At 42.6% G+C, this 21,570-nt stretch overlaps 1 protein-coding gene across 1 annotated transcript in view; it reads left to right on the top strand.

Annotated features, from left to right (window-relative positions):
• Window positions 1-21,570, top strand: part of LOC111953779 (cadherin-12-like) — a 193,899-nt gene that overhangs the window by 112,615 nt on the left and 59,714 nt on the right. The window contains exons 3-5 of the mRNA XM_023973271.2: window positions 7,135-7,429; window positions 9,968-10,087; window positions 17,743-17,910. Of these exons, the coding sequence (XP_023829039.1) occupies window positions 7,135-7,429; window positions 9,968-10,087; window positions 17,743-17,910 (583 nt within the window). The remainder of the gene's footprint in view (window positions 1-7,134; window positions 7,430-9,967; window positions 10,088-17,742; window positions 17,911-21,570) is intronic.

The following is a 21,570-nucleotide window of genomic DNA, read 5'->3' on the forward strand; positions in this document are numbered from 1 at the left end:
ACCGTATTATGCCCCAAGGGAATTCTCCTCGGTTATTGTCACAGCCGTGTATATCCCCCCTCAAGCCGATACCTCGACAACCTTCAAGGAACTTCACTGGACTTTATGCAAACTGGAAATCATATATCCWAAGGCTGCATTTATTGTCTCTGGGGATTTTAACAAAGCAAATTTGAGGACAAGGCTACCTAAATTCGATCAGCATATTGACTGTAGCACTCGCACTGGTAAAACACTGGATCACTGCTACTCTAACTTCCGCGATGCATACAAGGCCCTCCTTTTGGCAAATCTGACCATGACTCCACTTTGCTCCTCCCTATAGGCAGAAACTAAAGCAGGATGTACTCTTGCTAAGGACTATTCAACACTGGTCTGACCAATCGAAATCCACGCTTCAAMATTGTTTTGATCKCGCGGACTGGGATATGTTCCAGGTAGCCTCAGAGAATAATATTGACGTATACACTGATTCGGTGAGTGAGTTTATAAGGAAGTGTATACCAGATGTTGTACCTACTGTGWCTTTTAAAACCTACCCTAACCAGAAACCGTGGATCGATGGCAGCATTTGCGCAAAACTGAAAGCGAGAACCACTGCAATCAAACAAGCGAAATGTCAGTTTAGAGACAATGTGGAGTCGTAATTCAATGACTCAGACACGAGACGTATGTTGCAGGGTTTACAGACACACGGACTACAAAAGGAAAAACTGCCACGTCACAGACACCGATGTCTTGCTTCCAGACAAACTAAACACCTTCTTTGCCCGCTTTGAGGATAATACAGTGCCACCGACTCGGCCCGCTACAAAGGCCTGTGGGCTCTCCTTCTCTGTGGCCGATATGAGTAAGACATTTCAACGCGTTAACGTTCAAAAGGCTGCCGGCCCAGACGGCTTCTGCGGCCGTGTCCTCAGAGCATGTGCAGACCAGCTGGCTGGTGTGTTTACGGACATTTTCAATCTATCCCTATCCCAGTCTGCTGTCTCCACGTGCTTCAAGGTGGCCACCATTGTTCCTGCACCCAAGAAGGCAAAGGTAACTGAACTAAATGACTATCGCCCCATAGCACTCACTTCTGTCATCATGAAGTGCTTTGAGAGGCTAGTCAAGGATCATATCACCTCCACCTTACCTGTCACCCTAGACCAGGGGAGGGCCTCTCCAGTCCTCGAGGTCCTGATTGGTGTCACAGTTTTTCTCCATCCCTAGCAAACACAGCTGATGAATCAAATGTCATTCTAAACTGAAGATCATGATTAGGTGATTTTTGGAGTCAGGTGTGTTAGCTGGGGTTGGGGCAAAACTGTGACACCAATCAGGCCCTCGAAGACTGGAAATGCCCACCCCTGCCCTAGACCCACTTCAATTTGCTTACCGCCCCATGACGATGCAATCAACATCACAATGCACAATGTCCTATCCCATCTGGACAAAGGAGGAATACCTATGTAAGAATGCTGTTCATTGACTATAGCTTAGCATTCAACACCAAAGTACACTCCAAGCTCATCATTAAGCTTGAGGCCCTGGGTCTCAACCCCGCCCTGTTCAATTTGGTCATGGACTTCCTGATGGCCGCCCTCAGGTGGTGAAGGTAGGACACAACATCTCCCCTACGCTGACCCTCAACACTTGGTTGCCACAAAGGTGCGTGCTCAGCCCCCTTCTGTACTCACTGTTCACCCATGACTGCGTGGCCATGCACGCCTCCAACATAATAATKYAGTTTGCAGACGTCACAACAGTAGTGGGCTTGATTACCAAAAACGACGAGGCAGGAAAACAACCTCTCACTCAACATCAACAAAARAAAGGAGATGATCGTGGACTTCGGGAAACAGCAGAGGGAGTTCCCCCTTATCCACATCGACAAGACATCAGTGGAGACGGTGGAAAGTTTTATGTTCATCGGCGCACACAACACGGACGAACTGAAATGGTCCACGCACTCAGACAGTGTGGTGAAGAAGGTGCAACAGCGCCTCTTTAACCCCAGGAGGCTGAAGAAATTTGGCTTGTCACCTAAAACCCTCACACACTTTTACAGATGCACATTTGAGAGCATCCTGTCGTGCTGTATCACCGGCTGGTACGACAAATGCACCGCACACAGCCGCAAGACTCTCCAGAGGGTGGGTGTGGTCTGCACAACGCATCACCGGGGGCAAGCTACTTGCCCTCCAGGACACCTACACCACCCGATATCACAGAAAGGCCAAAAAGATAATCAAGGACAACAACCACCCGAGCCACTGCCTGCTCACCCCACTACCATCCAGAAGGCGAGGTCAGTACAAGCGCATCAAAGCAGGGACCAAGAGACCGAAAAACAGCTTCAATCTTAAGGCCATCTGACTGTTAAATAGCCATCACTAACACAGAAAGGATGTTGCCTACATGCAGACTTGAAATTATTGGCCACTTTAACTTCTCTAGGATAGGGGGCAGCATTTTCACTTTTGGATAAATAGCGTGCCCAATTTCAACTTCCTTCTACTCATTCCCAGAATATAAGATATGCATATTATTAGTCGATTTGGATAGGAAACACTCTGAAGTTTCTAAAACTGTTTGAATCATGTCTTAGAGTATAACAGAACTTATGTAGCAGGCAAAACCCCGAGGACTAACCATTCAGAWTTTTTTTTTTTGAGGTCACTATCTGTTCAATGAGWTTTCACTGCGATACTAGATTTCTAAGGGACTTGTTTGCAGTTCCTACCGCTTCCACTGGATGTCACCAGTCTTTGGAAATTGGTTGAGGTTATTCCTTTGTGCAAAGAAGAAGTACGGCCATCTTGGATCAGTGTAACGTTATGTGTACTGTTTGAGAGTTGCACAACACTAGAAAAGTAGCGTTAGTTTGTTGTCCTCCTGTATTGAAAACAGATAGACCCGTCTTCAATTTCATCGATTATTAACGTTTAAAAATACCTAAAGTTGTATTACAAAAGTAGTTTGAAATGTTTTGGCAAAGTTTACACGTAACTTTTGAGATATTTTGTAGTAACTTTGCGCAAATTGGAAGCTGTTTTTTCTGGATCAAACGCGCCAAATAAATGTATATTTGGATATATATGGACGGAATTAATTGAACAAAAGGACCATTTGTGATGTTTATGGGACATATTGGAGTGCCAATAAAAGAAGCTTGTCAAAGGTAAGGCATGATTTATATTTTATTTCTGCGTTTTGTGTTGCGCCTGCAGGGTTGAAATATGCTACACTCTCTTTGTTTACTGTTGTGCTATCATCAGATAACAGTATCTTATGCTTTCGCCGAAAAGCCTTTTTGAAATCTGACATGTTGGCTGGATTCATAACGAGTGTAGCTTTAATTTGGTATCTTACATGTGTGATTTAATGAAAGTTAGATTTTTATATCATTTTATTTGAATTTGGCGCTCTGCATTTTCCCTGGCTTTTGGCCACATATCCCAGAGAGGTTTTAATAAATGGATCACTAGTCACTTTAATAATGCCAATCTAACATTGTTTACATATCTTGCATAACTCATCTCATATGTATATACTGTATTTTACACCATCTATTGCATCTTGCCCATGCCGCTCTGTCCACCTTTGGAGTCCACCTTTGGTAAATTCAATTGATTGGACATGACTTGGAAACGCATACTCCTGTCTATATAGGTTCCACAGTTGACAGTGCATGTCAGAGCAAAAACAGTGAGGTCGAACGAATTGTCCGTAGAGCTACAAGACATGATTGTGTCGAGGCACAGATCTGGAGAAGGTTACCAAAAAATGTCTGCAGCATTGAAGTTCCCCAAGAACACAGTGGCCTCCATCGTTCTTAAATTGAAGTAGTTTGGAACCAACAAAACTTTTCCTAGAGCTGGTCGCCCGGCCAAACTAAGAAATCGAGGCAGAAGGGCCTTGGTCTGAAAGAGCTACACAGTTCCTCTGTGGATATGGGAGAACCTTCCAGAAGGACAACTATCTCTGCAGCACTCCACCAATCAGGCCTTTATGGTAGACTGGCCAGATGGAAGCCACTCCTCAGTAAAAAGCACATAACAGCCCACTTGGAGTTTGCCAAAAGGCACCTAAAGAAACAAGATTCTCTGGTCTCTGTTGAAACCAAGATTGAACTCTTTGGCCTGAATGCCAAGCATCACATTTGAAGGAAACCTAGTACCATCACTACGGTAAAGCATGGTGGTGGTGGCAGCATCATGCTGTTGGGAGGTTTTTTAGTGGCAGGGACTGGGACACTAGTCAGGATTGAGGAAAGATGAATGGAGCAAAGTACATAGAGAACCTTGATGAAAACCTGCTTCAGAGCGCTCAGGACCTCAGACTGGGGCGAAGGTTCACCTTCCAACAGGACAACAACCCTAATTAYACAGCCAAGACAATTCAGTAGTGGCTTCCGGACGAGTCTTTGAATGTCCTTGAGTAGCCCAGCCATAGCCCGGCCTTACTTGAACCCGATCGGAAATCTCTGGAGAGACCTGACAATAGCTGTGATGTCACACTCCCCATCCAACCTGACAGAGCTTGAGAGGATCTGTAGAGAAGAATGGGAGAAACTCCCCAAATGAAGGTGTGCCAAGCTTGTAGCGTCATATCCAAGAAGACTGAAGGCTGTAATCACTGCCAAAGGTGCTTCAACAAAGTATTAAGTACACAGTCTGAATACTTAAATAAATGTATTCAGTTTATTTTTATTTTTATACGTTTGCACAATTACTTTAAAAAAAATCCATTCTAGAATAAGGCTGTAACGTAACAAAATGTGGGAAAGTCAAGGGGTCTGATTACTTTCCAAATGCACTATATATAAGTATAATAATATAATATATATAATAGTATATAATGCACTATATATAAGGGTGGCATGTAGCCTAGTGGTTAGAGCGTTGGGCCAGTAACCAAAAGGTTGCTAGATTGAATCCCGAGCTGACAAGGTAAAAAATCTGTATTTCTGCCCCTGAACAAGGCAGATAACCCACTGTCCCTAGGCAGTCATTTTTAAATAAGAATTTGTTCTTAACTGACTTGCCTAGTTACATAACGGTAAAATAAATATAGGAATTTCTAATGCTCCCTGATCGTCTGGCTTTAATTTAGGTGATTATTAGCAAGATGGACACAGTTTCGATTTGGTTTCAAACCTTTTAAAGTGTATTGAGCTTGTTTTTGTTTGTTTTTTACTCAAACGACCCACGTGCCAGGTGGTATGGGTTGGATAGTTCTTCCTTACAAAATACATTTCACTTATTTTCTAACTGTACTATACAACAAATCAACAAAAACGATCTTTCTGCAGTGCTTAAAAGCTTTTATCCTCTAGTCTGTTGGGCTCTGTGGAGTATGTGGCATGTTAAATAAGTGTACTTGCCTGCCTCCTCATTGACTGTCTTTGTGTAATTGATTAGCATTGTTTGCCTAATGGAATTTTTTATTTGTATCATTTAACATTTGGCTTCTAATTAATGTGGGGAATGGGCCTATTTTTTGGGGGGGGGGTTGTATTTATTTTTCAACTTGAATTGTGCAGTTATGAATCAATTTGCAGGGTCTGAAAAAAGACTGTCACTCCTGGGGTTTCTGTATTGGATAAGCTGGAATGTGCATTAAATATGCTATACTTACTTATTCTAAATGAATCACAATCCAGTCAGTCTCCACTTTGGTACATCAATTGATTTACTTATGGGCATAGCATTAAAAACTTCACTGTACAGCAGACTAGGACAAAAACAGATACAATGAGAGGGATGGGCAGGTAGAAGGCTTACGTAGTTTGTGTAGAACATATTTAGCCATTGAAGGGCACAAGTCTTAGATTATGTGAGGAACAGATATGTGTATTGGGGAACACGCAAGCCTCTGCTTGCATGGAGTTGGACTCAATGTGAGTACCTGTGTGGTAAAAACAAATCACTCTTGTGGGACTTATTGTTGGCTCCTGAGAACTACAGTACATCTTGCTTGGGAAAAATGTGGTCCATGTTGGGTCACATTGGCCATCATTTCTGTGTTAACATTGTTGGTTTGATGTCCTGTACAGGGAAAAAACACTTCCATGCCAACAGGTGTACCGCATGTGGCCAAAGAAAAGCCTTCTGATATGGTGCTACTCTGTGTCCCAAATGGAACCATATTCCCTTCATGTAGGGAATAGGGTGCCATTTGGGATGGAACCATAGCAATTATACAAAGAGAAGCTGCACTGTGAAGTGGAGAAAGAACTGTGTCAAGCAAGTTCATATGCCCCCAGGCTGACCTGTCATACTAAATCAGATTTTGCAGATATGGATATATWTTTTTTTTTACTTAATGATCTAAGTACTTAAAGGGATACTTCAGTTTTTTGTTGTTGCAATGAGGTCCTTTATCTACTTCCCCAGGGTCAGATATGCCTCTGTGTCCAGTATGAACAAAGTTAGAGGTATTGTATGATAATGATAATGTAACCAATGTGACATGGCTGGCTAGTTAGCGGTGGTGCGCTCTAATAGCGTTTCAATTGGTGACGTCACTCGCTCTGAGACCTTGAAGTAGTTGTTCCCCTTGCTCTGCAAGGGCCGTGGCTTTTGCGGCTCGATGGGTAACGATGCTTCAAGGGTGGCTGTTGTCGATGTGTGCAGAGGGTCCCTGGTTCGAGCCCAGGTAGGGCAAGGAGAGGGACGTGAAGCTATACTGTTACACTAACTAGCATTAGCGCAATGACTGGAAGTCTATGAGTATCTGCCAGCAAGCTATCCCTTAAAGGAAAACATGCACATGCTAAAGCAGAGCATTGAGAGCATTATTACACTTATACTGTGAGCATACAACCATCTTAGAGCAGACACATGTAGAAGAAAAGGTGCTGGATGTACCTAATGTTGGGAGTGCAGTCATGTAGATCATATGCACATCCCAAATCCCTAGAGCTGGGGCAAAAAATATGCTGCTTTGTATATACTGTTTGTGGTTTTAGCAGCACATATCCTACTATGTAGGGTTTTTTCATTGTATTCTGTAGGTGCAGTCAGTCCCATAGACTCGCTTCATGAACTGCCTTTTACTTGAAACTGTTCTCCCCCAGTGGCCTCATTGAATCATTAGCAGTATCATTGTTTGGACTGAACCTGTCCTTTTCCTCTTGTCTTGCAGCTGCACACTGATCTGGATAAGGGCGAGAGCGAGGTGAAGTACACTCTCATGGGAGAAGGGGCCGGCTCCATTTTCACCATTGACGCAACGACCGGGGACATCCATGCCTTAAGAAGCCTTGACAGGGAGGTGAAGCCTTATTACACCCTCCGCGCACAGGCTGTCGATATCGACACCAACAGGCCCCTGGAGCCCGAATCAGAGTTTGTAATCAAGGTCCAGGACATCAACGACAATGAGCCAAAGTTTCTAGAAGGGCCATACACAGCCAGTGTCCCTGAGATGTCACCTGTAGGTAAGAAGAAATATCACCAAAGACTTTGTTGGTCCCATGCTTCTACATCTGCATTGCTTGCTGTTTGGGGTTTTAGGCTGGGTTTCTGTATAGCACTTTCTGACACTGGCTGATGTAAAAAAGGACTTTATAAATACATTTGATTGATTGATAGTGCTCTACTTTTCTCTGYTCAAAAGTAGTGCACTATGTAAGGAATAGGGTGCAATTTGGAATGTGGTCATAATATCACAAAATGCTTCAATTACCTGCAAACTTGACATAACAAAATAGATGCATTTCTCAGAATTTAAAAACGATCACATAGAGTTTTAGATCGAGACAGAGTACAACAATATATTATAAGAAAGGGAGTGTTATAGCCACAGGTAGAACAAGAGGGAGGAAAACAGATCCAGAGATTTTGACTTTTCAGCAAGCGAGCCAGTTATGCCCAAAGTGCATGAGTACATTGCGGATCGAGGCTTGTCTTTATGCTCTCTACCTCAGGGAAGGGAGATCAAGGTAATTCACTCAGATTGGCTCCTCTTCTTCTGAATAGCAATGGAGCCCTGGTGAAGAGAACAGCATATTAGATCTCTCCAAACGCTGAATGGAGCAAGGTACAGTCAATGTACACTCCACACACAAACTGTGTGTGGAGTGTACACTGTGTGGAGTGTACCTTTTTAAATCACCATCTAAAACATGGCCCAGTCTTCTACTCCATGCAGGTAAACAGAGCTGGAAGGCAGTCTCTGTGTGTGTGTGTGTGTGTGTTTGTTCGTGTGTCCGTGCGTGTGTGGGCCTGCGGGTGGATGGGTGGATGTGTGTTCCGAATCAGGGGCAGGAATGTAGGACCTGCCGGCGAAAAGACTGTTTCCTTTAAATGAGGAATTGAGCAGGAGGGCTGTATGCTTTGGGAATGATGATTATTTTCAGATTATTCTGCAGTGTGTTGTGTGTGTGTGATAAATGTTTCAATACGGCATTGATGGAGTCTGTACCTGAGAAAAATATGAATCACTTCTAATTACACTAATAAAATGTATGGAACTGATAACCCTTCCTTGGGCAAATGGGTGTGGATTCAAAAGACCAATTTTGATGAGTACTGTGTTTTTTTTCTCAAAGAACTTCAAGGAACTAGAATGAGCCAAGTTAAAAGTGGTGTTATAAGGCCACAAGGTGAGACCCAAATGCAGACACAGGAGGCAGATGGTTGAGCTCCGATATTTATTATGACAAAAGGGGTAGGCAAAAGGCAGGTTGGGTACAGGTGAGAGTTCATAAACCAGGTCAGAGTCCAAACAGTATCAGGCGATAGGCAGGCTTGTGGTCAGGACAGGCAGGGGTTCAGACAGGTGGGCTCAGAGTCAGGACAGGCAAGGGTCAAAACCAGGAGGGCGAGAAAATAAAGACTGGGAAAGCAGGAGCTGAAAAACAAAAACGCTGGTTGACTTGACAAACTGGCACAGAGAGACAGGAAACACAGAGATAAATACTCAGGGGAAAATAAGCGACACCTGGAGGGGGTGGAGACAAGCACAAGGACAGGTGAAACAGATCAGGACGTGACAGGTGTATAGTTTGTTTAGCTATTATTAGCCCATTTTAAACAAAGAACTTTTATTTAAAAGCTTTGTGGAACTGGAGCTGTTTATAAAAGGATTGTATCACTAAAAAGCACAAGCAAAAGCATTAATACAGTACGTGCTGATAAACCAGTACAAAGTAACTTCCTATAGTAGTTAAAGTGTAAATGACCAGCATCTCAGCTGCATTATACCCGGATGCGTGGTGCAGGGCTTTGTTAGGAAGGATTAACACTCTAATCTCTCTCACCTAATGTTTTCATACAATTGTTATCATCTGCTCACAGCGCACATCCTGTTTAATGAAGCCTTGCTAAAACCAACTAAGAGATTAACATGTGTCAATGGCCATTTGTGGATGTAGCTTCCCTTGGATGTCCACCTAGCATACTGTACAGTACCAGCCTGTACATATGGACTAAGAAAGACATATCTCATTTAGCCACAGTAGTGATTTCATTGAGCTTGTAGATAGAATCATTTCCAATTGGATTGAATTGTAGATATACATGCTTCTGTAGAGTCAGTAGATTAATGCAATGCTGTTTTAGATTCAAGCTACAGCTATTAACTCTGTTCCTGGTACTGCAGGAAGTTTGGATGGCTGCCATCTTGTTTCCTATTCCTGCTGTGGATGGCTCTTTGCTTCCTGCTTGCAATGTCAAATGAATGAGTATCTTTTGGCTAAACATCCACTTGCATAGTTCTGCAAATGTATATAATTCAACGTTCCAATATTGCACAATTATCTTCTATCATATCCTCTTCACACTTTAGTCTCTGTGGCTCTGTCTCTCTATTCCCTACATAGGGCATTACTTTTGACCTGAGGCCTGGTCAAAATTAGTGCACTTTTTAGGGAATAGAATGCCATTTGTGATGCATTCATGGTAGCTCAAGCCGCTAAACTGTACGAAAAAATGACTCCATCTGAATGATGCAAATGTACGCGTTTGTTTCACAGGGACTTATGTGATGCAGGTGACAGCCACAGATGCAGATGACCCTACCTATGGAAACAGTGCCAGAGTGGTCTACAGCATCCTCCATGGCCAGCCATACTTCTCTGTGGATCCCAAGACTGGTAAATAAGATGGGCAACATCAGTCAAAAATMTATCTTATTTGGTACTTTTTGTCAATGTTGAATGCTGTTATGTTTATAGATCGTTTGAAATAACAAAAAGGCGGGATACCTGTCTGTCTAAACAATGTCAATAGCTTACTTGTGTCATGACGTGGCCCTTTCTGGGTGTAGATCGTGGCTTCCCTCTCTCTCTCCTACACCCAGGTTCTGTTTTTTCAGGCTGTAAATTCCTGGCGGAGACTCTCTCCCCCTGGCAATGCAGAAAGAGAGAATACAGAGAGAGAACAAGGGATTTCACTTGGCCGAACTCCTAAATCCCCAAAATGGGAGAATTAAACTATATGTCCACTTGTGAGAATGTGGGAAGGGTCCGTGGATACTTAAGGTACGGGTATGATGAGTGGGTTTCATTTGGTGACCTCATGGAGGACAGGAAACACGTATAACTATATCTCTGAATGTGTACACTTCTCAATTGTGGGGTTTGCATCTAATTATTCTATACAATTAATGAGTAAAGATGAAACTATTTGTGAAATGATGTATTGTGACGTTAAACTTCAGAATGAGACGATTGTATTCCCTGTAAAGTTTAACTAAGTCATTGGCCACTGTGAGTACAGACATGATCAGGCGTCATGGAACCTCCTTTTTCTAGTGTTACGAATAAAACACCCTCCTGAAGAAATCCTCTTCAGACTAAGCAAACCCCCAGCGTGAGCTGTGGTTGCAATGGTTGAGTACCAAGACTAGAAAACCATACCACGTGGCGCATTGGCTACACGGGTGGAAATGGTTAAATTCTGAGACTATCGATCCCTACAGAATAAGAGCAAATCTTAGATACTAATTACTAGTCTGCAGCTAGAAATTATGTAAACCTGGGATGCGAATACCGACAACCGCCGAAACATCTACTCTAAGAACATTGGACGCCTGACGTATCCATTACAACAGACACTATCAGGAGRCGCCGATAGAGCTACCYCCATGAGTAACCAAAGACTCTCTGATGAACTGACTCTCCAGCAGACGGACCGACGATTCCAAGAGAGAAGACAACAACGACATTTGGGCATAAATATATTGATTGCAATTATTCCCGAATGAGCGAGCGTTCATGTGCAAAGGATTAGCATTTCAATTAATATAACTTTCCACTGTGTGTAGTGATCCATTTGGTCTTTCCCGCTCCTTTATCGGTCCACCCCCACCTTTTCTTTGTATACCAAGCCGTCATATCAGTTCAGCCCACTAAGAGATCTTCCCTATCATTGTTAGTAACCAATATCTACTGTTTGTTTGTTATTCATTTCTGTGATCACTTAGTTAGTTAGTAAATAAATGATTAAGCCAATTGGTGTATGGATGATTCATAGTTTAGGCTGGGTTCGTGCAAATAACCAACAATTTACGACGTTTGGAATGAGACTGATGTAAGGTAAAGAATAATTAATTAATAGAAGACTAATTGATCAGATATTAAAATATCTGAGGAGTTMTATTCTGAAAATMTTTACTTTGTAATCTGTAGATTTTCCGTGGTGCCCCGACTTCCTAGTTAATTACAGTTACATGATTAGTTTAATCACGTAATAATAATTAGAGAATTTATTAGATAACAGGCTTCACCTTTAATGATACTAAAGACACAAAACTTGTTAAAAGAAGAATGCCAAGTTCTAGCTGTGAAAGTGTAATAGGCGGGCAGATATTTAAACTTTTTAACATTAGATTGGACAAGATGTTGTCTTCAACTTAATTTCACATTATCGATCCGAATAAACAAATGAGCAAAATATCTTGATTTGATTAGAGAGCAATGGATTAGAAACAGTGACACGTTTAACTTCCATTTCTTTACTGTGGACTAATACATTTCTCTATCATTGCTATACTTTTTTGCTAAAGCAGGAAAAACAATCAATAATAGCACCTACAAATTACATTTCACATACCTCAATACTAGGAAATTGGGTTTAGGCCTGTTTGTGTATGGCAGCAGTTAAATTCTGTGGCTAGTATAGTCATGTAATTAAATGTGTGCAGTGCTCACAGCTTTGTCCTCTGTAACAATGTACATTTAAACTAGAAAAGGGCATTTCCTGAAGAAAATCTGTGTGCTTGCTTGTCTTGAAGGAATTATGGCGTGAAATAGTAGTGGTAGTTACTGCAAACATAATGATAGTGGGTATGGATCTATGCCTGTGTCAAGAGATCAGCACCTCATTGACCCTGCCCATCATGCGTGTCCAGGGACCAACTGGGGCCAGCGAGCATCAGTCTTATAATAGACAGCTAACTGTCAAGAACCCTACAACACTCCAACCCATATGTATTTGCTGTAGTTCTTAGGTGCCTCCTAAGAAGAGGTAGGTGCAGGAGTCAGGAGCAGGAGAGCAAGGAATTTCCAGTGCCACAGTCGTTTATTATAAAGTCCCAACCCAACAACAACAGGTGGGGAAACACACCCCAACGAAGTCGCCACAATTAGGGAAAATCAGGAAACACATGGAGGAGAAACCTCTACTCCTAATACAGTACCAACGGTACAACGATGGTGAGGGAAAAAAAACTGTGGCGCAATCACACACCCCTAACAGAGCTAACACAGCAAATAATCCCGCACAAAGACTAGCAGGCAGCGGAGGTAAATAAACCCACCGAAATTAACTAATCAGACACAGGTGATAACAAAAACAGACAGACACAAACGAAAAGGAAAATGGATCGGTGGTAGCTAGTAGGCCGGCGACGACGACCGCCGAGCACGGCCCGAACAGGGAGAGGAGCGACCTTCGGTGGAAGTCGTGACAGTAGTCTACTGTTCGATACAGTATCTACTTCTATTAATGTGTCCAAAAGTCAAATTGTCTGTGTTGTAATTTAGATTTCTATTATGTATTTTAATCTGAAAGCAATTGAAAGAAAATGTATGTATGTCCCTGGAGAAAAGCAGTATCCTCAAGAGTCTTGGTTGAACTATCTGTTATTGTCCAAAAAGTTTTTGAATCTCCCGCTTTTAATAACGCTCCTTCTCCAAAATAGCAGATTTTTTTGTTGGTAAAGGAATCAGAAAGGATTGCCCCGTGGGAGGCAGACACTTCAGCACACTGATGTGGTCCAAATTCATATTGGTTTCATAAACTGAAACGACCGGGTGCCGGGTCAAGTCTTTTAAAGAATTGCACTTGTGCTTCTTCCAATACTTCGCTCTGGAGTGCTCTCTTTCTCAAAAGTTCTCTCTTTGTTGTTTCAGAAGAACTTGTTTACTGTTCAACATCCGATAAGCAGGTGGTGGGGTGGGGTGGGGTGGGGTGGGGGGTGTTCGAGATGTTTTTATCCCACTCCTGGTGGAACAAGGAACTACTGTATGTAATAAAATACTTTGAAAAATAGCTGCATCCCAGTCAGCGTTTTGGTGAGGGGCATTAAAAACAGTGAGAGTTTCATGGCAGCAAGGTTTGGAGTGATGCAATGCAGCCGGGTTCATTAAAAGTTTTTTTTTTTTTGTGTGAAAATGTTTACTTTACTATAGCAGTCAAAGGTTAAACACAGCTTGGCTGCAGCTGTTTTCTGTCCACCCTCCTCCGTCCTTTCGATTCCTCTCGGCCCTCAGTCGGAACAGGATGGAAACCGATTATTATTAGTCATTGTTTGTCTCTTCTGAGTGAACATAGACATATTTCTGCTCTCGGTTTCACATGGCCATATTCTTATCTCCTGATATTGGAAATCCTTAGGGCCTGCAGCGATACTCAATCAGATAAGTGGTTATGTGGTGTGAAAGTCTGTTTTTGTGTGTGTCTTTCGCCGTGGTTGCCGAGGAAGTTAGCTGGAGTGTGAAGAGAGACAGTGTCCCTGCAATCCCATGAGCCACTTCAGAATGTTAATGCAGGCATTATGGTGTGGAACTGGCGGGATGAAGGGTTCATGGTTTACTACCAGCTCTCTCAAACTCCTGATCAACATTAAATACTGACACACTCCTTATTTATCCTCATATGCCACTTGGCTTTTTATATCTGAGTTCTGAGCAAATGATGCAATGGGTTATAAAAAAAAATTCCAGGTCAAACTGTTGGCCCTGTTAGATTGAAGGAGATCCTTTGTATGACACCCATGTCATGAAGACTGCTCTTCCCTCCAGAGTCCATTGCTCCAAAGGACGTCTCATTGGCCTTCTTCCCATGATGCATTTGGCTGAGCCAGAGCGGTAGACCCTTAAACGCTTTCAGCAAGCACATCTAATAATAACAAGTATGTTGGATTTCAGTAGTTGTTGCTTTCAGCAAGCACACCTAAAAATCATTCCCGTAACTGTATTCTGCACGTGGAACGAAACAGATACTATACCATGGTTAAAATGCAATAGATGGTATTTTTACACTGATACAACATAGAGCAGATTATCTTTTAATGCTCAAACAGAGATTACCATGGAAAAAGTTAGAACCTTCAGCACAATGTCCACAATGATAACACAGTTCAAAATGGGCAAAAGAAAGAAGAGGGGGGAAAGAAAAGGAAATGGATCACGTTAACCATTTCCAATGTGATATCACAGGGAGAAAGGGAATAAGGAGAATCTATCATGCCTTTCCACCCTGGAGAGTATACAGAACACACACTGCGACTGTATTTCCAACCTGATGGCGAAAAAAACTGTTAAAACAAATGTTTGCCATGCTGAGCCTGCCTCTACAGCCAAGCATACATCAATGCAGCCGAACAAACAAGAAGGAGAGAGGGAAAAGAAGAGGGGAAAGGAATCACATGCCGAAATCACCATACACTTCACAGCATCRTCCCTCCCTGCTAGAGCGTGAATCCCCTAAACATGATAAGATTGTCAAAAAACATCATCCTTTGTTGCACACGCAGAACACAGGATTTTAGGATTAAATGTGACATCTGTCCTTTTCATGTGACTGATGGGGGAATACAAGAAAAGTAAACGTACATCTTGCCCCCTTTACATATCTTCTATCACGCTGACATCTTCCAACCTGACCTGGCCATTACTCTTCTGTATATTTGCTCTGATCTCAAGGTCCCTCAAAGCCTCACTAAGTTCAGTATTGAATGTCAAGTGCCTCCACTAAATATCTCATCAGAGTGCGAATTACACCATGACATTTAGGGGGGGGGGTTCTATTGAGTGCATGAACTTACGCCATTTAAAAGATAAAATGAATTACCTTTTAATGTGTCAGGAACACGACCAGTCATATATTTTAATCTGATAGCCAAACAAATCACTTCACAAAGTAGGCTACCTGTGCATGTTCGTCCTCTCCAAAATTATTCCATCAACTAAACTGCATGTACACTCGCTCTATTTGATGAATGGAAATAGACATCTGTTTACAAAACACCAGAAAGTGTGCATAATGACATTCAGCGATTGCCATTGATTAGGCCTACATTTGTGATTGCGTCTGGTTGACGAATTGACCTTTTTTGTAGACTGAAAAGTCGGGACACCTGAAATGGGTCTGAATCTGTCCTAGAAAAAACAGGATGGTCACCCTAACACACATGGTGAACTTACTAGACCAGGCTACAATGTGTATTACCATGAACTTCAAATAGGCCTACCGATAGCCAGTGATGTAGTGGTAAAAAAATAGGTGGGTAAACTCTGATTGCAGGTTAAAGTGAAAAAAAGATACTCCCTATACTTTTAATGCATTTTTCTAAAAAAGGTTGGTTAACAGCATTTACTTGCATTTACCCTCCACTAGGCCTACACCACTGCCGGTAGCCTACCCTCTCAACCGAGACAATTTTTCACACATGAACACACGCAGAACAGGTAGCCTACATTCAATATAATACAGTACATCAGTTGAATCAAAACATGTTTCACACCCTAGTTCATGAGTTGTCAATATTCACAAGTTAATGCATGGAGTCTAAACAGATCATGTGACATAAAACACTACCTTTCTTTCCTTACATTAATGACATTTATGACAGTGTTATTTGTAATTAATAAGCATTTAACTATTTAATTTGAATATTTAACTTAAACCCGGTATGAACCATGGGTCTTTGAGATCTTGGAAAAAGTGTAACTATGCCTATGTAAAACATTTCACTGTGAAAACAGTWCTCATGGGCACACAAATCCAAAATAATGTAGGCCTATGCCATTGCGAAAATATATGCTTCTAACCGAAAGTTAACCTCTTTTAACAGAAAGAGTCACCTTATAGTCAGTCTATCACAGTGCCATCCGTTTTGTCACCAACCCCCAAAGCCAACACCTGCTTTGGCCGCCTTTCCTTCCAGTTCTCTGCTGCCAATGACTGGAACGAATTGCAAAAATCACGGAAGTTGGAGACTTATATCTCCCTCAATAACTTTAAACATCAGCTATCCGAGCAGCTAACCGAGCCCATCTCTAAACAGCCCATCCAATCTATCTACCTCATCCCCATATTGTTTTATTTACTTTTTTTGCTCCTTTGCACACCAGTATATCTACTTGCACATCATCATTTGCACATCTATCACTCCAGTGTTAATTTGCTCAATTTGCTCACAGTAGGCCATAATTACTTCGCCACTATGGCCTACTGATTGCCTTACCTCCTCACGCCATTTGCACACACTGTATATAGACTTTTTTTCTATTGTGTTATTGACTGTACGTTTGATTAGTCCATGTGTAACTGTGTTGTTGTTTGTGTTGCACTGCCTTGCTTTATATTGGCCAGGTCGCAGTTGTAAATGAGAACTTGTTCTCAACTGGCCTACCTGGTTAAATAAAGGTGAAATATATACATTTTTAAAATACTGCTATTAACGTATAGCCTACTTGTTGGATGGATTGGATGCGCATTGGTGTCTAGCTGTAGGTTAGTTGTCTAGTGGTATCCAGGAAAGAAAACAAATATTGATAGAAAATAATAAAGCAGATTAAACTACTTCTGGCCACGAATGGCATGGAGAACACCTGAAAAACAAAGCAATTAGCGCTCTAAACAGCTGACTGACAAAAGCAAACAATAATTAATCAACGGATAAATCGAATGCATTGGAATAAAGGCATAAGCAATTTTTATCAAAGATGCATGGCAAACAAATTACGGAAATTAGGAAGAAAAATCTATGCATAAAGGAGCTCAGCTGAGGCCGAAATTCAGCACTTCTGTGTGGATAGCGCCGCCACATAGAAATAAATAGTTGAACCATGACAGAGAGGTGGGGGTGTTTGTTTTATTTTAATATTTACCACTGTAAAACATATTTACCACTATATTTTAAGAAAACAGAAAATGGTTAAAATAGCAATATTTAGAATCACCCCKTCTCCCCCAAAGTTTGACTTTTGGTGCATTCAAGGGAGCTGAGCACCCCCTGGCTCCCCTTTAATGCACACCTTGACTTCAGGTACATTAATGCACCTCTGACTGTACGCTCTTTCTAAGGGGGGTGCTAATACCCAGGTTATTTGTACATTTGAACCCTCTAGCAGAAAAAGGGGGCATCGAGCAGCAGCGCCTTAACACTCACCTTGTCCCATCTCTATTATCATGTCTCCACCTATCCCCTATTTGGACTGCACAGCTCATGTGACATAAAAGTAAAATTCCTAGATATCAGCCGTTTTGACATGTTCTAATGATACCATGTTGTCGCTAGGTATAATAAGGACGGCCTTGCCGAACATGGACCGCGAGGTGAAGGAGCAGTACCAGGTGCTTATCCAGGCCAAGGATATGGGAGGTCAGCTGGGAGGTCTGGCTGGGACCACCACCATCAACATCACCCTCAGCGACGTCAACGACAACCCACCAAGGTTCTCCAAAAGTAAGAGAGAGAGAGAGAGAGAGAGGAAGAGATTCAAATAGGGGCCTGTTTGCACACACCACTCGAGGGAGGGAGGGAGCTCTTTGTTATTCTGTTGGTGCTGTTGTGTGTATGAAGTTTGCTTAACATTTTTACATTTCGGTTTCATATTCATAATATCGGTTTTAATATTGCCGTTTCATATCATGATTGAATAATTGATTATAATGCTGATGCCCAAAGGACATATGCCTATGTTCTTTATATTTCTTCACTATATATACTTTATTTTATAGCTTAGTACCTTGCCACATCCAATTAAACACATTAATTAGTTCTTCATTATTTTAAGAGAATTTCTCTGTTTACAGTTGCTGTGTTGTTTAACTGTCACGTTCGTTGGACTGAGTGGACCAAGGCGCAGCGTTTAATAGTATTTAATAGTGAAACTTACAACAAAAACAACAAAGAATATAACAAACGTGCAGTATTGCAGTGCTCAAGGCAACTATACAAAAACAAGATCCCACAAACAACAGGTGGGAAAAGGCTGCCTAAATATGATCCCCAATCAGTGACAACGATAGACGGCTACCTCTTTGCGAACCATACCAGGCCAACATAGAAAAAAAAAACTAGAATGCCCACCCTAATCACACCCTGACCTAACCAAATAGAGAAAGAAAAGGATCTCTACGGTCAGGGCGTGACATTAACTCAAGACAGAGTCAGCAATCTTAAAGTATATACTTTAAGATTCCAAACAAATCATTTAAAATAAATAGTTAATCAGTGCACAAGTAAGAAACTGGAGGCAGGCCAAACATGCAGATTGTGTTATTGTGTAAGATTTTCTATTTTTATTAATTTATTGATCTATGAAAATCTGAAGTCAACATGTTTGAACAACATGGATCAATTCAACAAATTTAAAAATGCATATTTATGAATACAGCTTATAAACATACATACATACAGTTGAAGTCAGAAGTTTACATAGACCTTAGCCAAATACATTTAAACTCAGTTTTTCACAATTCCTGACATTTAATCCTAGTAACAATTCCCTGTTGTAGATCAGTTAGGATCACCACTTTATTTTAATGTGAAATGTCAGAATAATAATGCAGAGAATGATCCACGATAGGTGGATTAACAACAAGCTAAACTGTGTTTTGGTATATTGCACTTGTGATTTCATGAGAAAAAATTTAAATTGTATTTTTTTAAATTTGGCGCTCTGCAATTCAGCGGTTGTTTACGAAAATGATCCCGTTAAAGGGATGCGCAAAGAGATTAATAAGAGAGGCGACAAAGAGATCAAAGATAACCCTGAAGGAGCTACAAAGCTCCACAGCAGAGACTGGAGTATCTGTCCATAGGACCTATTTATTAAGCCATACACTCCACAGAGCTGGGCTTTACGGAAGAGTGGCCAGAAAAATAAGCAAACATGTTTGGTGTTTGCCAAAAGGCATGTGGGAGACTCCCCAAACATATGGAAGAAGGTACTCAGGTCAGATGAGACTAAAATTTAGCTTTTTGGCCATCAAGGAAAACGCTATGTCTGGGGCAAACCCAACACCTCTCATCACCCCGAGAATAGCATCCCCACAGTGAAGCATGGTGGTGGCAGCATCATGCTGTGGGGATGTTTTTCATCGACAGGGACTGGGAAACTTGTCAGAATTGAAGGAATGATGGATGGCACTAAATACAGGGAAATTCTTGAGGGAAACCTGTTTCAGTCTTCAAGAGATTTAACACTGGGACGGAGGTTCACCTTCCAACAGGACAATGACCCTAAGCATACTGCTGAAGGAACACCTCTCTTGCGCAGGCGTGCTGCTAGCGACCCACCTGGACAACATCCGGTGAAATTGCAGAGCGCCAAATTCAAAATACAGAAATAGTCATATAAACATTCATAAAAATACAAGTATTATACATCGACTTAAAGATAAACTTCTTGTTAATCCATCCGCTTTGTCAGGTTTCAAGAAGGCTTTACGGCGAAAGCATACCATGCGATTATCTGAGGACAGCGCTCGCTTACAAAAGCATACAAACATTTTCCAACCAAGTAGAGGAGTCACGAAAGTCATAAATAGCGATAAAATGAATCACTTACCTTTGAAGATCTTCATCTGGTTGCAGTCACAAGAGTCCCAGCTACACAATAAAGGTTTGTTTTGTTCGAAAAAGTCCCTCTTATATCCCAAAAACTGTTTTGTTGGCGCGTTTTGTTCAGTAATCCACTGGCTCAAAGGTGGTCAAAACATGCAGACGAAAACATACTAATAGTACCGATAAAGTTTGTCGAACATGTCAAACGATGTTTATAATTAATCCTCAGGTTGTCAATTGTCTAAATAATTGATAATATTTCAACCGCACAATACGTATTCAATAGAAAGGAAAAGAATGAAGGGTGCTGTAACGGCTTTCCTCCTGGAAAGAAGGAGAGGACCAAAATGCAGCGCGGTTATTGTTCAACATGTTTAATCAGACGATAAACAGTGAACATTAACAAACAACAAAATAACAAACGTGAAAGCCGAGAGAGTCCTATCTGGTGCAGAACACAAACACAGAGACAGGAAACAATCACCCACAAAATCCCAACACCAAACAAGCCTCCTATATATGATTCTCAATCAGGGACAACGATTACCAGCTGCCTCTGATTGAGAACCATATTAGGCTGGACACAAACAGACAAACTAGACACAAAACATAGAATTCCCACCCAGCTCACGTCCTGACCAACACTAAACAAGCAAAACACATAATAACTCTGGTCAGGACGTTACAGTACCCCCCTCCTGAGGTGCGGACTCCGAACGCACCCCTACAACTCAAGAGGAGGGTCTGGGTGGGCATCTGTCCGCGGTGGCGGCTCCGGCGCAGGACGAGGACACCACTCCACCACTGTCTTTGTCCCCCTCCTTAGCGTCCTTTGAGTGGCGACCCTCGCCCACGACCTTGGACTAAGAATCCTCCCCAAGGCCCCCACATGATTTAGGAGGTAGCTCAGGACAGAGAGGTAGCTCAGGACAGAGAGGTAGCTCAGGACAGAGAGGTAGCTCAGGACAGAGAGGTAGCTCAGGACAGAGAGGTAGCTCAGGACAGAGGGGCAACTCCGGACTAATGGCAGCTCCGGACTGAGTGGCAGCTCCGGACTGAGTGGCAGCTCCGGACTGAGTGGCAGCTCATGGAGGGAGCAGCTCATGACTGGAGGGCAGCTCATGACTGGAGGCACCTGACTGGAGGGCAGCTCATGACTGGAGGGCAGCTCATGACTGGAGGGCAGCTCATGACTGGAGGGCAGCTCATGACTGGAGGGCAGCTCATGACTGGAGGGCAGCTCCTGACTGGCTGGCGCTCTGGCGGCTCCTGACTGGCTGGCGGCTCTGGCGGCTCCTGACTGGCTGGCGGCTCTGGCGGCTCCTGACTGGCTGCGGCTCTGGCGCTCCTGACTGCTGCGGCTCTGACTGGCTGGCGGCTCTGCGGCTTCTGACTGGCTGCGGCTCTGGCGGCTCCTGACTGGCTGGCGGCTCTGGCGGCTCCTGACTGGCTGGCGGCTCTGCGCCCTGACTGGCTGGCGGCTCTGGCGGCTACTGACTGGTTGGCGGCTCTGGCGGCTCCTGACTGGCTGGCGGCTCTGGCGGCTCCTGACTG

This window comes from Salvelinus sp. IW2-2015, linkage group LG27, assembly GCF_002910315.2.
Source record: "Salvelinus sp. IW2-2015 linkage group LG27, ASM291031v2, whole genome shotgun sequence".
NCBI classification, from domain to species: domain Eukaryota; kingdom Metazoa; phylum Chordata; class Actinopteri; order Salmoniformes; family Salmonidae; genus Salvelinus; species Salvelinus sp. IW2-2015.